The following is an 18,025-nucleotide window of genomic DNA, read 5'->3' on the forward strand; positions in this document are numbered from 1 at the left end:
TTTAAAAGAATAATCACATTAAAATTACTTATCAAATATAATCAAAATAAATCTAAATAAAGAATGTCCAAATAACATGTAAATAAAACTATTTACAAATGAATTTCATTTATATGCAGTTTGTTAATGTTTCTTTGTTAGTGAATTTCACATTTGTCCTGTGCTATGAGGGGCAAAGAAGCAATATACCAAGCTTCTTAGAATGTATTTAAAGATTACAAATCTTGAGTAATGTACACAGAATAATGGATCATAGTATGCAAGATGTAACTGACAATATCTGAATCCTTAAATAGCTAAGAAATAAAGATTAATGGCTACTGCTGCTCCAGTGATACCAAGATCAATTTCTAGCCTAGTAAGACGATACAAGATTAGTATATATACAGAGACAGAGTTGATCCACTCCTCACTCGCTCAGCAGCAGACAGAGTGGAGTTTCATAACTCCCTAATCACCTCCATTTTGGGGGATTGTGGGAAGCAGCTGTAAAGATGTTGTAAAGACATTTGCTGACAGAAACACAGGCGCATATGCTAACCTTCGAGGAAACCTACACTATTCTTTGCGGTATTGAGGCTGTATTAAATTCACACTCCCTTATTCCCTTGTCAAACAATCCAAATGATTTACAAGTCCAACACCTGCACATTTTGTTCTAAGTTATTTGATCATGCAACCTGTGCAAAGAGATGATTTGAGAGAACCTGATAACCACCTGTCATGTTGGCAGCATTCACAGAAAAATTTGGTAGTGGTTGTGGCAGAGATGGCAGTGGGAATACCTGCAGGAATTACAAAAATGTGTCAAGTGGCACAATACCGATCGACATATTAATATTGATTCTTTGGTGCTATTAACTGAGGATAACATCCCACCTCTAGAGTGGCCCAGGGGTAGCATAGTTCAAATTCACCCTCGACGAGATGGTGAGGTGAGGGTTGTCACTGTTCGGACGGCTAGTGGAACTTCCACCCAAAGCATCAAGAAGATAATACCCTCTTCCCATTGAAAAAGATAATGACAAGGAGAACTGAATTAAATATTTCCTGTAATTTCTTTGTGATCTTTACCTCCAAAGATTTAATTTCAATATTTCTTTTTCTTAATCATTAAAAAAATCTACATATGTAGAGCTTTGTATCAGTACACATGATAGGACTATGTAAGTTTTTTAGGCAGAAAATTAAAATAGTTAGTTGAAAGAACTCCTTTCAAGGCAAGCAAAATGTTTAGAAGAACCTTATTTTCTTTTCAGATTTATTTCATTACTTGAAGTTGCCCAATTTCCGATTGGTCGTATAACTGTATTGCTGATAATTGTTGCACATGTGGCGTTCAAGCTCTTCATCAATTAATGTGATCCATTATATAAGCAAGACACATATATGTCAGATTAAATAAAGTATTGAGGAACATCCATCAAAACCGATCATAAACACCAGGTTTTTGTGGAAACTCCTTAGCTGTTAAAAAATTAGCACCACCAAATATTTCCTGTGCCCTATGTGCCCCCTCATAAGTAGAACACTAAAGGTATACAATTTACTATCCTGCAAAACAGTCCAAACACCATTCCTAGTATTCGGTGCTTTAAACAACTTATAAATGTGCGTAACTATATACGAATTGAAGCCGATTGTCTAGTCTTTAAGGATTATACTGTGGTTCTGTCAGAATCATTAGAGAATGGACGGAACCAGATTTTCCTGTTCCAGGAACAGACAAGTAAGGCAGGCTTATGGTCTCCTTCTAGAACACACAGTATACAAGGAACATCGACACAGCACAAAGGTGGATGACCCTAGAGGGGGAAGGGATCCAAAAGTGGGGAGATTAAAATACCAAGGAAAATGGATACGGAATAATGTCAGAAAAAGGCATACTGGTATCGAGGATCAAAAAAAAAGAATCGAGGTACAAATTATCATGAACACTTGCAACAAGAAGATGATCTCACTCAACACAAACTTGAGACACTATCCATTACTATACATCTGGAAGCCTTATATGCAGCTGAGTGCCTGAAACTGACAAAATCAGAATTGCTAAAGTTGGAACAAGTGGAGAGAACGATTCTGAATTCGAAGAAGAGAATATGGATCATACAGAAAGAAAAGCAACCAAGAATATTATATCAAAATGCAAAGATCTCGGACACAACCAGAAAAGAAAACTCATGTTCTTTGGACATATCTACAGAATGGACCCAGGAAGATTAACCAGCCAAATAGTTAACAAGAAAAGGAACACACAATAGGACAAAATGGCAGGTCAGTGCAGGAAGAGGAAGCACAGAAAGAGGAGAAAAGGACAAACATGAGAAATCAAAATAAAATATGGAATATGACTTGATTTGAAACTAGTTTATTACTTTCCAATACTTACAACCTGATAGTGAGGTTCTTTGAGACCAAGAAAACTACAGAACACTGGCATCAAGGGGTGAAAAGGACCTAGAAGACATATACCAAAGCAAAGCAAAGCAAAGCAAAGTCATCTCCATACAGGCCATGAAGGCCCTGGGAGTGCTGGAAGGTAAAGGCTTCCACTATTCGTAACCTCGGCACTTGATGGGGTAGAGTGGTTAGCTGTATGCCCGGCCGCCTTTGCCCCCAGGAATTAAGCTGGTACTCATTTCTGAAGTAGGCTGAGTGAACCTCAGGGCCATATGCACCTCCGGAGGTGGAAATCTCATTTCTTAAATTTTACGATTTCCTGATGGGGATTCGAACCCACGTCCTTCCGGGCGAACCGAGTACGCCTTCACCGCCTCAGCCAGGCAGCCCCTCGAAGAAATATACCAGGAAAACAAATCAGCAACAAGGAAGCTTTCAAGTCTAACACCACGAGTTTCAAAAAAAAAATTACACCCCAGACTTGATCACCATGGATGGAAGAAATGAGAAGAATGCAGAGTGAAAGAACAAGGACATACTGTGTATCGATCAAAGCCCAAAAGAAGCTGAAATCAAACAGACGTGGTCCACAGTTGGCCAAAGTGATATTACTAGCATCATATACATACATCCTCATTATAGAGGGTTATGCATTTCAGCATTCAGTCTAAGAGCCTCTGCGACCTTGTTTAGTTTTATATCTGTTAACTTTAAATAATTAGAAACCGAGTCTAACTTCAGTCCTTTTGGTCTTCCTCTACTTCTCTTACCCTCCATGACTGAGTCCATTGTTCTCATAGGTAACCTATCCTCCTCCATTCACCTCACACGAACTCACCATCAAAATTACTTTACGTGTTCAGCTTCATCAATAGAGTTCATTCCAAATTTAGCCTCTTTCTCCTCATTGTTCCCACCTGCTTGTACCAGCAATATTTCTCCCTTTCTTCATATCTATTACTTTTAAATTTCACTCAGCTTTCACTCCTGTACAGCAAATTTGGTCTGAAAACAGGTAAAAATACTTTCGTTGACCTAGCTTCTTACTTAATAGTGTTGATTGCAACCGGAAGCTCATAGCATTAACTTTGCTGCACCGTGATTCTATCTTATTACACTACCATCCTCGAGAATACACATCTTAAATACTTTAAATGATCTACCTGTTCCAGTCGTGTATTCGCAAACTCACATGAATTTCTCTTCTCTTCGATTTCTTTCCTACTGACATCATACTCACTGCCATCTATTTTCAAGTTCCAAGATATTAAACTTCTAAGTGTCATATATTCTTCGGCATCACTTGGCCAATAAGTCCTGAAGATAAAACCATTAAAACCACACTGAGCTACTTTATGTGATATAAAACAGTTCTTGAATAATTTTTCTTGCAGTAAACTGGTACCCATAATGTTTCTTCCAGAACTGGATCAGCCTATGTTAGAAATAATCTTTTCATTCTAAATCTAAAGACTGACTTTTATGTGATGGAGATGATTACAAACAAAAATGATTCGGTGACAAGAATAAACATTTCAAGAGAATTTCACACCCAAGCAAAAACAAGGTCTATCCTTTGTTAGAACACGGCTTCATGACTTACACTGGATCCTGTGAAATATTGAGGCACTTGTGGATGCCAAACATGATTTCCTTAAAAAACTGCAACCTTTGCATTTCCATATCTTGACATTTGTCAAACACCACTGTCATATCTTCCATGTATTTTGGGTTGTAACTGTTAATTTCATCTAATGCTGCCTCATATTTTTCCTTAGCCTTCTGAACTTCTTCTTTTGATTTTTGTACACGATCTTGCATCTTCTTCACCTAAAAAAACAAAAAACAAAAGTATAGAAAGTAAAGAACTAACATAACTAACCAAAAGTAAATAAAATTCAGACAATAAATTAGAACTATAAAATCACAAGACTTTTTGAAATGCTTTGTTTATTGTAACATCTCTTTTAGATTCATGGTCACAGGGAATTTCTGGATAGTACGGCATACGCAACAATCAAACCTGAGCATGACACAGAGAATGGTGGAACAGTAGTGAGGACGGATGAAGAGGAAGGGGTTCTGGGCTGAGGCATAGCCAAGCAGGTAGCGGGTAAAGAGGTGAAACCCCATTCCCAAATTATATTCTGGCGATGTCCTTGGTTTTAAGTACAAAAGAGGTAGAGACTGCAGTGAAAACGTTAAGGAGATAGTATGGCAAGGTTCATACTTCACAGCTTCATCTAGTCAAAAAGACTTAACCAAGGTTCTGTTTAATTAAAACATTTCATTATTGAACTTTAGTACAGGAGATGCAAAATCTAAACTGCTATTATACAATTTTAAAACAATAGATTCCAGCAATCAAATCTTCGGAGAAGAACGGTCTGTTCCCAAATGTTAAATGATTAAAAATTCTGTATGTGAAGCAAATTAAAAAGTGAATACTGAAAAGTACCCTCACAAGATATTCAGATTCAAAATGTGGAATGCAGGAATTGAGAGAAAAGAGAAAGTAAGATAACTAACTTGCCGTTACACCTGTCAGTGAAAGATGAAAATTTCATCAGGTTAACATGTTTCTTTGACTTGTGTTTCTGTAGCTTACATTACATTACATTACATTACATTACATTACATAAAATAAAATAAAATAAAATAAAATAAAATAAAATTGTTGAGAATATTTATATATATTCGTATGACTCTGGCTGAGCTACTATCAAGTAGCGCCACCAACACACTACGTTTCTTTATCCATTCTGACACATCACAATTGTAATCTCCATATCTATTGTTTCACTGCATCCATCTTGTGATTTACGTATGTAATAAATAGTGTCATTTTAATATACACTGTGCTGACCTTATTACTTTCTGAAACATCGTGCCTTTTCAACAGGTTACGGGCCCAGAATGCGTGTTTGGAAAGTCATTAAATGTGTAGTGATAAAATACACTGAAAAATAGACGCGTATAAAATATCGTGTCATGCACGGTTGGCGAGGTTAAGTTAAATATTTAGCCAAGTGACTTCTGTGAAGAAATAGTGTGTGAAGATGAACACTTCAAGTATGGTGCGCATAGAGACGTTATCAAAGGACAACTTTGACACGTGGAAAATTCACATGAAGGCTGTGTTAGTAAAAAATCGTACGTGGGCGTACGTAGCTGGGATAAAGGTTAAACCCAAACCGGTCAGCAAGAACGCGGCCGCTATTACAGAATGGGAAGAATGTGACAGTGAAGCAATGTCAGATATCATCCTGGCGATTCAACCCTTGGAATTGAAACAGGTAAAAGATTGTGTCAATTCGCGCAAACTGTGGGTAAAACTAGAGTCGATTTACCAATCGAAGGGGCCAGCGCAGAAAGCAACATTATTAAAGCAGATCGTGCTTCAAAGAATGAGTGAAGATGGGGATGCACGCGATCATTTGCGGAGATTTTTCGACGCCGTAGACAAGCTCAATGGTATGGACGTGGCAATCAACGATGATTTGTTATCCATATTACTTCTGTATAGCTTGCCAGTCAGTTTCGAATACTTTCGGTGCACGACAGAATCTCACGACTAACTTCCAAAGCCTGAGGTATTACGCATAAAAATTGTCGAAGAAAGTGACACAAGGATCAGTGATCGGAACAACATGATGCAAAACTGTGCGACTGTTGAACGAAAATACAAGAACAAGAATTATAGAAAGCCCACAAGCAAAGTTGATGAAGGTGAAAAAGGAGTACCCACATCTCTTCGTTGCTATCGTTGTAAAAAGATACGTCATAAGGCGAAGGAGTGCAAATCGAATAAAAATAATCATGACAATGCTCACAAGGCCGAAGGAAGTACCTCGCTATATATTACATCAGAACTGAACTCGTGTAAGTTCGTGACGGACCGCGACGCAGATACAGTGTGGTGCCTCGACAGCGGCTGTACATCGCACATGTGTAAAAATCTGGACTATTTCTCACAAGTAGAATCCAATGTTTCTGATGATTTAAAGTTAGCGAACAGCTCTACAACGAAAATAAGTGCAAAAGGTATTGTGACAATGTCAATGAGCATTGATGGTTGTGATAAAAGTTTCAACCTATGCGATACATTATACGTACCTGATCTTCATACTAATCTACTCTCAGTCGGGAAGATCGTAGACAGGGGTCACCTCGTAGTGTTTGACAAAACATCTGCTCAAGTTACAGATGCGAACGATAGTACCTTATTCATTGCAGATAGAAAAGACATCGTACACTGAAGAACAGGGAAAACTTGCCGAGCTGAAGATACGCGCAAAGGGTCTATTATGGACTGGCACATTTGATTGGGGCATCTAAACATAACGGATCTATGTGAGGCAGTGAAGAATAAATGGATAGAGGGAATCGAAGTAATCAACAATGAAGAGGATTTTGAATGTGAGATCTGTCTCCAAGGAAAGATGACACGTACCCCTTTTCCAAAGAAGTCTGATAGGAGAATGAGAATGGAACCAGGGAAATTGATTCATTCTAATATTTGCGGCCCTATGAGGGTTTCCTCGAATGGAAACGCGTGTTACTTCGTCACATTCGTCAATGATGCGACTGGATGGTGCGAAGTGAAGTTACTTCATCAGAAAAATGAAGTCGTTAATGAGTTTCAGGACTTTAGAAAATGCCTGGAAACATAGAAAAATGCAAAGATTCTGCAGTCTGATAATGGTACGGAGTACGTGAATTCCCAATTCGACGCATTGTTGAAAAGCTGCGGGATCCTACGGCGCCTGACAATTCTGCGTAACCCGGAACAAAATGGAGTAGCGGAAAGGAAAAACCGTACCCTCGTCGAGATGGCCAGATGTTTATTAATGCAGTCCGGACTTCCTCCTTCTTTCTGGGCAGAGGCTGTTTCAACAGCGAATTACATTAGGAACAGATGTCCTACAAGTAAACTGGGTGGACGAACTCCTTACGAAGCCTGGACTGGAAAGGTTCCAAATGTTTGTAAATTCGAAAAATTTGGATGGGAGACCTACTGCCTAAATCAATCACCAAACATAGGAAAATTCAACACTCGGGAAAAAAAGGGCATATTCCTCGGATATGCGGAGCAGTCCAAAGGTTTCCGAATTTGGATACCACAAGAATGAAAAGTGGAAATCTTACGCGATGTCAAGTTTTTGAATGGAGACAGAAAAGAGCAAAAATACGACCTTGATGTTTTTCCAAGTCAGCACCCAAATGTAGAGCACTTTGATGAAAATCATCCCAGGACAGAGCCAGAGCAGGTTAATCCTTTCATCAATGTAAACATAACTCCTAGAGACACAGAACGTACAGAAAGCACCAAAGATCCGGATAGTTCTGAAGAAGAATTTCTTGGTTTTGAAAATGAACCAGAACCAGAAATACGACAATCTCGACATGCTCCAGGAAGACCAAAAATGATCCGTTCGGGAACACAAGGCAGACCTCGAAAGCTTTACCAGGAACAGGATGGAGGACAAATTGATTCGGTATGTCTGGCTGAGGTTCCAATTCAGATGGCATTTTCAGGCCCAGAGAAAAATGAGTGGATGCTAGCAATGGCAGATGAATTTGTCTCTGTTCTAAGAAACAAGACCTGGGATCTTGTAGACCGCCTAAAAAATAGGACAACAATTGAAAGTCGTGTAGTCCTTAGGAATAAGTACGGAGCAAATGGTGAGATCACAAGAAGGAAGGCTAGTCGTGGCCAGGGGTTTTTTCAGAGGCCAGGTATAGATTATACTGAAACATTCGCACCAGTAGCACGACTCAGCTCAATACGAATGGCTATTGCGCTCGCTGCTCATCATGGAATGTATGTCCGACAATTCGACGTAGAAACTGCATACTTAAATGGAATCATTGAAGAGGAAATCTTTATGGAAAAACCAAACTACACCTGAGAATTGTATTGAAGATACTGAATGTAGGATGCTAAAGGCTTTATTGTGTCACCTATTCAATACATTATAAACTTTTAAACACTCAGGAATTTGTAATCAAAACCGACTTTCAACTTATTAGGTCGTGTTACGTACATTTAGTACGTGTTGAAGAGATGTTAAGTACAGAACAAAAATGGCCAACCAGACACCAGTGGGATCCGAACCCACAACCTCCCAATTTCGCGTCGGTTGCTCTACCAATTGAGCTATGGTGGCCTAGGTCATCTTTGTTCTGTTGGAAAGGATCTAAGCTACAGGTCTGGTACTACTACCATCACACTGTAGAGTGCGTTTAAGTTGCCCGTTGAGGGCCAAGTCAATGAATATTGAATTTTCACGACCGCATTGTAATCGAAATCGACTTTCAACAAGTTTTCTCGTTTGCTTAACTTTCCCATTGTAATGTATCTTAATGTTTACAATTTAATTATTAATCAGGTTGATAGGAAAACTTAAAACGGTCCACCTTTTCAATACAAAATGTTATAGTTTATTTATAACATGTATTTGTACTTGGAACTAGTTTCAACGCTGATCTGCATCATCAGCCAAAATGTGGGAATAGGCAAGCATGTAGGCATTTATATTATACAAGGCGTTACATTAAACAATACACATCTTACAAGGAGATAAAAACAGGGACGAGTATAGAAACAAATGAATCGTTGAGAAAACAAAAGTTATACATATTAAAAATAACCTTAACCACACATCTTGCAGTGCGATAGTGTTCTTCTTGAATGATTCCTGAATATAAAACACACGTGCACACATTTCTGAAGAGCCAGCAGGCAGGACAAAGTAAAGTGAAACCTTAAGAGTTCTCATTTTTCTATGTTCTGACTAACTAATGAAGTCTCCCTTGAGTTCCTGATAAACATGCAAAACAGGAAATTCTCCTTCACTCTCAACAATAGCTATAAAGACCAACGGTAAACTTTCATTTTAAATATTGTGCAGAGACGTGAAAGCATGATTTTGAACATGATATAACTCCTTCATATAACCCAGTTTTTTACACAAGGTGTTACATTAAATAATACACATCTTATGAGGAGATGAAAACAGGGACGAATGTAGAAACACATGCATCGTTGAGAAAGCAAAGTTATACATATTAAAAATAAGCTTAACCACACAACTTGCAGTGCAAAAATATTTGCCTTGAATGATTCCTGAATACAAAACGCACGCGCACTCACTTCTAAAGAGCTAGCAGGCGGGGAAAAAAGTAAGGTGAAACCTTAAGAGTTCTTCTGAGAAGAGTTCATCATTCTTTCTATGATCTGACTAACTAATGAAGTCTCCCTTGAGTTCCTGATAAACATACACAACAGGAAATTAAACAACTTACAAGGAGATGAAAACAGGGAAAGTTATACATATTAAAAATAACCTTAACCACACATCTTGTAGTGCGAAAATATTCGTCTTGAATGATTCCTGAATACAAAACACACGCGCACACATTTCTGAAGAGCCAGCAGGCAGGAAAAAGTAAAGTGAAACCTTCAGAGTTCTTCTGAGAAGAGTTCATCATTTTTTCTATGTTCCGACTAACTAATGAAGTCTCCCTTGAGTTCCTGATAAACATACACAACAGGAAATTCTCCTTCACTCTCAACAATAGCTATAAAGATCAACAGTAAAATTTCATTTTAAATATATTGTGCAGAGACGTGAAAGCATGATCTTGAATATAATATAACTCCTTCATTTAACCCAATTTTTTACACAAGGTGTTACATTAAACAATACACATCTTACGAGGAGATAAAAACAGGGATGAATGTAGAAACAAATGCATCGTTGAGAAAGCAAAAATTATACATATTAAAAATAAGCTTAACCACACAACTTGCAGTGCGAAAATATTTTCCTTGAGTGATTCCTGAATACAAGACGCACGCGCACACATTTCTAAAGAGCCAGCAGGCAGGAAAAAAATAAGGTGAAACCTTAAAGAGTTCTTCTGAGAAGAGTTCATCATTCTTTCTATGTTCCGAATCAGGTACCTGATTTTTGCCTTGAGAAGGTACTTTGACTGATGATGCCCTCAATTAAGGCTGAAACATGTCTCAAATGGAATTAATAATAAATTCCTACTCTCTTTTATTCTGCCCGAAGGCAGGTCCGAACCTCTGCAGAGGTGTACCTGAGCCAGAGTTTATGTGCGGTAGGGTGGCCAGTTCCTTTCCGCTCCTCCATTCCCTTACACCCCCCCCCCCCCCACCAACAGCGTGTGGCAACCCATCCAGCTCCTGACCATGCCCAATGTTGCTTAACTTCGGAAATCTCACGGGATCCGGTGTTTCAACACAGCTACAGCCGTTGGCAAAGTGTTTAAAAATGTATAATGTATTGAACAGGTGACACAATAAACCCTTTAGCATCCTACACTGTGTGTGCCATATTAAAAAGGCTCTGCATGGCTTGAAGCAGGCTGGCCGCTGTTGGCATCAATGCTTGAACGAGCAACTACTAAAGCTTGGCGTCAAACCAACGTCCGGCGATTCGAGCGTCTATGTGAAGGGTTCTGATGCTGATGCTCTCCTAATCATAGTTTATGTTGATGACATTTTAGTTTTGTCACGGAACTCGAGAGAAATTGACGAGGTCCACAAATTTCTACAAAAGTCCTTTGAGGTCGAAGACCTGGGAGACATTAAGTACTGTCTTGGGATTGAGTTTTCTCGAGACGAATCCGGTATCACCTTGCAACAGAAAGGTTATGTTATGGACATCTTAGATCGCTTTTGAATGTCTGATTGCAAGCCCATGGCCACACCAATTGAAGCTGGAATTAAATTGTCAAGATCACGTACTTGGTCCAAGGATGATGGCGAGAGGCCCCCCTACAGAGAGCTCATAGGTGCTCTTATGTATCTATCAACCGCAACGCGTCCAGACATATCTCATGCAGTGAGTGTCTTGAGCCAATACAATGATTCTTTTGGCAAAGAACACTGGCAAGCAGCAAAGAGGGTACTGAGGTACCTGAAGGGTTCTTCTGATGTGGGAATAACCTTTGGAAGCGATACCAGTAATTTAACTCGCTATGTAGATGCTGATTGGGCTGCATGCATCAAAGATAGCAGGTCATACACTGGCTTTGCCTTTACAACGTATGGCGGAGTCGTATCATGGGAATCCAGGAAACAACGGACAGTGGCATTGTCGTCAACGAAGGCTGAATACATGGCCTTGAGTGAGGATTCAAAAGAGGCAGTGCACTTACTATGACTAGCAAGGGAGAAAGGCATTAACAGCATGTCGACTGTACAGCTATACAACGACAACATTGGAGCTCAGAAGCTTGCTGGAAATCCTGTTCTCCACTCTCGGACTGAGCACATTGATGTGCGACATCATTTTGTACGAGAGGTTCTTTCATCTGAGGACATACACCTCGAATACGTGTCAACTGAGAAGATGCCTGCAGATATATTAACCAAGGGACTACTGAAGGATACGCAATGGAAGAGTTTAGAGTGTCTGGGTGTCAGAAGACTGAAACGTTAAAGCTGGTTCAGCCTTCGAGAGGGGGTGTTGAGAATATTTATATATATTCATATGACTCGGGCTGAGCCAACACCAACTACGTTTTCTTTGTCCATTCTGACACGTCACAATTGTAATCTCCATGTCTATTGTTTCACTGCATCCATCTTGTGATTTACAAATGTAATAAATAGTGTCATTTTAATATAAACCGTGCTGACCTTACTACTTTCCGAAACATCGTGCCTTTTTAAAAAAAAATTAAAAATAAAATAAAAAATAAAATAAAAATAAAAAATAAAAAATAAAATAAATAATAAAATAAAATAAAATAAAATAAAACATACATACATGCATTATCATTATAGACTGTTATGCCTTTCAGCATTCAGTCTGCAAGCCTCTGTGAATTTACTAAACGTCACCACAATCCTCGATTTGCAACTAGTATTCTGGCCTCATTTAGTTCTATAACTCTTATCTTTAAATCGTTAGAAACCAAGTCTAACCATCTTCGTCTTGGTCTACCTCTACTTCTCTTACCCTCCATAACAGAGTCCATTATTCTCCTAGGTAACCTATCCTCCTCCATTCGCCTCACATGACCCCACCACCGAAGCCGGTTTATGCGTACAGCTTCATCCATCGAGTTCATTCCTAAATTAGCCTTCATATCCTCATTCCGAGTACCTTCCTGCCATTGTTCCCACCATTGTTCCCATTGAATAAGATATGCTGAGTCCACCCAGCTTTCGCTCCCGTAAACAAAAGTTGGTCTGAAAACAGACCGATGTAAAGATAGTTTCATCTGGGAGCCGACTTCCTTCTTACAGAATACTGTTGATCGCAACTGCGAGCTCACTGCATTAGCTTTACGACACCTTGATTCAATCTCACTTACTATATTACAATCCTCGCAGAACACACAACCTAAATACTTGAAATTATCGACCTGTTCTAGCTTTGTATCACCAATCTGACATTCAATTCTGTTGAATTTCTTACCTACCGACATCAATTTAGTCTTCGAGAGGCTAATTTTCATACCATACTCATTGCACCTATTTTCAAGTTCCAAGATATTACACTGCAGGCATTCGGGACAATCTGCCATTAAGACCAAGTCGTCAGCATAGGCCTGACTGCTTACTACATTTCTACCCAACTGAATCCCTCCTTGCCAATTTATACATTTTAGCAGATGATCCATGTAAACTACGAACAGCAAAGGTGAAAGATTACAGCCTTCTCTAACCCCTGTAAGTACCCTGAACCAAGAACTCATTCTACCAACAATTCTCACTGAAGCCCAATTGTCAACATAAATGCCTTTGATTGATTTTAATAATGTACCTTTAATTCCATAGTCCCCCAGTATAGTAAACATCTTTTCCCTCGGTACCCTGTCATATGCTTTCTCTAGATCTATGAAAGAAACACAACTGCCTATTCCTCTCGTAGCATTTTTCAGTTACCTGGCGCATACTGAAAATCTGATCCTGACAACCTCTCTGTGATTAAAAGAAATAAGTTTCATAATGATAGATCCGTATTGAACTGTGATTACAATAGAGTAAAATAATATATTATTATTGGTCCACCTTTTCAATACAAAATGAAAATTACATAGGGACTAGTTTCGACCTAGTAATAGGTCATCATCAGCCTGAAGTAAATTAAAGCGTAAATATCGAAGAAAAACATAAACAATGTAAACACAAGTACAGTCTTTTTGAAGGTACATACCATGTGGGAATTTGAGTAGAGATATATTAAAAATAATAACTCTTCCAATTGACGAAGCACTGAGCGGAAGTTATGTAAAGTTCGGTGCGCCGTATATTATAAAAGATCACTGTGCACTAAATGATGTAATAAAGAAGAAGAGTAGGTTGAATGCTGGCTTCTTCTTAGCTGTTGTATATTCGAAGAAGATTACGTCGTATTTTATATCCACCTTTATTTAACTCCATATATGTTATTCCACCTCGTGAAACATCCATCGTCCTTCAAGATTCCAGAAGCAGAAGAGCTTTCTCCTAGTATCATACTTCGCATCGTCTATTAATTCTACTTTATAAACATCTTGAGAAGACAATGTTACGATTCTTTATTTTCAATTGATCTCTGAATGAACAACATTATCGCTTAAGAACCAAGTTTTTTCAATTTCCATTTCCACAATTTATACGACGCACGGAACTTTTTTAAGGATCTCTATTTTTTAACATAATATAGCGCTTCTCTGGTTTCCTAAGCCTCCTCGCGCAACAATTGCCTTGTTCCGAAAAATGAAGAGCCTTTCCAACATCCTTGTATTTTGACGTCTTTCAATACCTTATAAAATACGACGTAATCTTCTTCGAATATACAACAGCTAAGAAGAAGCCAGCATTCAACCTACTCTTCTTCTTTATTACATCATTTAGTGCACAGTGATCTTTTATAATATACGGCGCACCGAACTTTACATAACTTCCGCTCAGTGCTTCGTCAATGGAAGAGTTATTATTTTTAATATATCTCTACTCAAATTCCCACATGGTATGTACCTTCAAAAAGACTGTACTTGTGTTTACATTGTTTATGTTTTTCTTCGATATTTACGCTTTAATTTACTTCAGGCTGATGATGACCTATTACTAGGTCGAAACTAGTCCCTATGTAATTTTCATTTTGTATTGAAAAGGTGGACCAATAATAATATATTATTTTACTCTATTGTAACCTCTCTGTGGTCTTAAACCACACTGGTTTTCATCCAACCTCCTCTCAACAACTGATCGCAACCTCCCTTCAATCAATCAATCAATCAATCAATCAATCAATCAATCAATCAATCAATACTGATCTGCATTTAGGGCAGTCGCCCAGGTGGCAGATTCCCTATCTGTTGCTTTCCTAGCCTTTTCCTAAATGATTTCAAAGAAATTGGAAATTTATTGAACATCTCCCTTGGTAAGTTATTCCAATCCCTAACTCCCCTTCCTATAAATGAATATTTGCCCTAGTTTGTCCTCTTGAATTCCAACTTTATCTTCATATTGTGATCTTTCCTACTTTTATAAACGCCATTCAAACTTATTCGTCTACTAATGTCATTCCACGCCATCTCTCCGCTGACAGCTCGGAACATACCACTTACATGTAATAAATATCATTTTTGGTCCGTATTGATGATATTTAATTGAAATAATAACATAAAGTTATTTATTAGACCACCTAATCATTAGGACTAGACAAAAGAGTGGTCTAATAAATAACTTTATGTTATTATTTCAATCACATACCACTTAGTCGAGCAGCTCTTCTTCTTTCTCTCAATTCTTCCCAACCCAAACATTGCAACATTTTTGTAACGCTACTCTTTTGTCGGAAATCACCCAGAACAAATCGAGCTGCTTTTCTTTGGATTTTTTCCAGTTCTTGAATCAGGTAATCCTGGTGAGGGTCCCATACACTGGAACCATACTCTACTTAGGGTCTTACCAGAGACTTATATGCACTCTCCTTTACATCCTTACTACAACCCCTAAACACCCTCATAACCATGTGCAGAGATCTGTACCCTTTATTTACAATCTCATTTATGTGATTACCCCAATGAAGATCTTTCCTTATATTAACACCTAGATACTTACAATGAACCCCAAAAGGAACTTTCACCCCATCAATGCAGTAATTAAAACTGAGAGGACTTTTCCTATTTGTGAAACTCACAACCTGACTTTTAACCCCGTTTATCAACATACCATTGCCTGCTGTCCATCTCACAACATTTTCGAGGTCACGTTGCAGTTGCTCACAATCTTGTAACTTATTTATCACTCTATAGAGGATAACATCATCCGCAAAAAGCCTTACCTCCGATTCCACTCCTTTACTCATATCATTTATATATATAAGAAAACATAAAGGTCCAATAATACTGCCTTGAGGAATTCCCCTCTTAATTATTACAGCTTTGCCTACTCTAATTCTCTGAGCTCTATTTTCTAGAAATATAGCAATCCATTCAGTCACTCTTTTGTCTAGTCCAATTGCACTCATTTTTGCCAGTAGTCTCCCATGATCCACCCTATCAAATGCTTTAGACAGGTCAATCGCGATACCTCCATTTGACCTCCAGAATCCAAGATATCTGCTATATCTTGCTGGAAACCTACAAGTTGAGCTTCAGTGGAATAACCCTTCCTAAAACCAAATTGCCTTCTATCGAACCAGTTATTCATTACACAAACATGTCTAATATAATCAGAAAGAATGCCTTCCCAAAGCTTACATACAATGCATGTCAAACTTACTGGCCTGTAATTTTCAGCTTTATGTCTATCACCCTTTCCTTTATACACCGGGGCTACAATAGCAACTCTCCATTCACCTGGTATAGCTCCTCCGACCAAACAATAATCAAATAAGTACTTCAGATATGGTACTATATCCCAACCCATTGTCTTTAGTATATCCCCAGAAATCTGATCAATTCCAGCCGCTTTTCTAGTTTTCAACTTTTGTATCTTATTGTAAATGTCATTGTTATCATACGTAAATTTTATTACTTCTTTGGCCTTAGTCTCCTTCTCTATCTCGACATCATCCTTGTAACCAACAATCTTTACATACTGCTGACTGAATACTTCTGCCTTTTGAAGATCATCACATACACACTCCCCTTGTTCATTAATTATTCCTGGAATGTCCTTCTTGGAACCTGTTTCTGCCTTAAAATACCTATACATACCCTTCCATTTTTCACTAAAATTCGTATGACTGCCAATTATGCTTGCCATCATTAGCTGCCTTCTTTGCTAGATTCAATTTTCTAGTAAGTTCCTTCAATTTCTCCTTACTTCCACAGCCATTTCTAACTCTATTTCTTTCCAGTCTGCACCTCCTTCTTAGTCTCTTTATTTCTCTATTATAATAAGGTGGGTCTTTACCATTCCTTACCACCCTTAATGGTACAAACCTGTTTTCGCATTCCTCAACAATTTCTTTAAACCCATCCCAGAGTCTGTTTACATTTTTATTTACCGTTTTCCACCGATCATAGTTACTTTTTAGAAACTGCCTCATGCCTGCTTTATCAGCCATATGGTACTGCCTAACAGTCCTACTTTTAAGACCTTCCTTTCTATCACATTTATTTTGAACTACCACAAAAACAGCTTCATGGTCACTAATACCATCTATTACTTCAGTTTTCCTATAGAGCTCATCTGGTTTTATCAGCACCACATCCAGGATATTTTTCCCTCTGGTTGGTTCCATCACTTTCTGAATCAGCTGTCCTTCCCATATTAACTTATTTGCCATTTGTTGGTCATGCTTCCTGTCGTTCGCATTTCCTTCCCAATTGACATCTGGCAAATTCAATCTCCCGCTACAATCACATTTCTTTCCATGTCGTTTCCCACATAGCTGACTATCCTATCAAATCATTCCGAATCCGCGTCAGTGCTACCCTTTCCCGATCTGTACACTCCAAATATATCAAGTTGCCTATTATCTTTAGAAATGAGCCTTACACCTAGAATTTCATGTGTCTCATCTTTAACTTTTTCATAGCTTACAAATTCTTCTTTCACCAGAATGAACACTCCCCCTCCCACCCTTCCTATCCTATCTCTACGATACATACTCCAGTTTTATTCTCATTTTGGTTCCGTATTGAAGTTGACGTATGTCTCAAGTATAATGTTTTACGAAATCATTTTTCAACATTTTAACCTATAATTTATAAGTATATGTATTATTTTTAAGATTGATATAGGCTGATGATGCCCGTAAGGAGGGTGAAACATGTACCTTTGACTTTTATGTATTATGTATAAAAAATATTTGACCATATGAAATAGTGGATCATATTGTATTGTATTGAACAGGTGGACTTATAATATTGTAATAATACTTGAGACATACACACTCCAGTGCCGTGAGAAAATTTCTGCATCCATTATATCATTTCTCAGCCATGATTCAACTCCTATTACAATATCTGGTAAATATATATCTATTAAATTAGTTAATTCTATTCCTTTCCTTACAATACTTCTACAGTTCAACACTAACAATTTTATGTCATCCCTACTTGATTTCCAGTTCCCTGTTCCCTTATCACCGCTCCCTAGGCCATCCCGTTTCCAAGATGCCAGTGAATAGTTTGCCTG

At 38.2% G+C, this 18,025-nt stretch overlaps 1 protein-coding gene across 5 annotated transcripts in view; it reads right to left on the bottom strand.

The window, feature by feature from the left end:
* Synd (protein kinase C and casein kinase substrate in neurons protein Synd) overlaps positions 1 to 18,025 on the bottom strand; it is a 762,925-nt gene that overhangs the window by 89,938 nt on the left and 654,962 nt on the right. For all 5 annotated transcript variants that reach the window (XM_067143439.2, XM_067143441.2, XM_067143442.2 and 2 more), the window contains one exon: positions 4,004 to 4,230. In XM_067143439.2, coding sequence (XP_066999540.1) covers positions 4,004 to 4,230 — 227 coding nt within the window. The remainder of the gene's footprint in view (positions 1 to 4,003; positions 4,231 to 18,025) is intronic.

The sequence above is a fragment of the Anabrus simplex genome, chromosome 3 (genome assembly GCF_040414725.1).
Source record: "Anabrus simplex isolate iqAnaSimp1 chromosome 3, ASM4041472v1, whole genome shotgun sequence".
Classification (NCBI taxonomy): domain Eukaryota; kingdom Metazoa; phylum Arthropoda; class Insecta; order Orthoptera; family Tettigoniidae; genus Anabrus; species Anabrus simplex.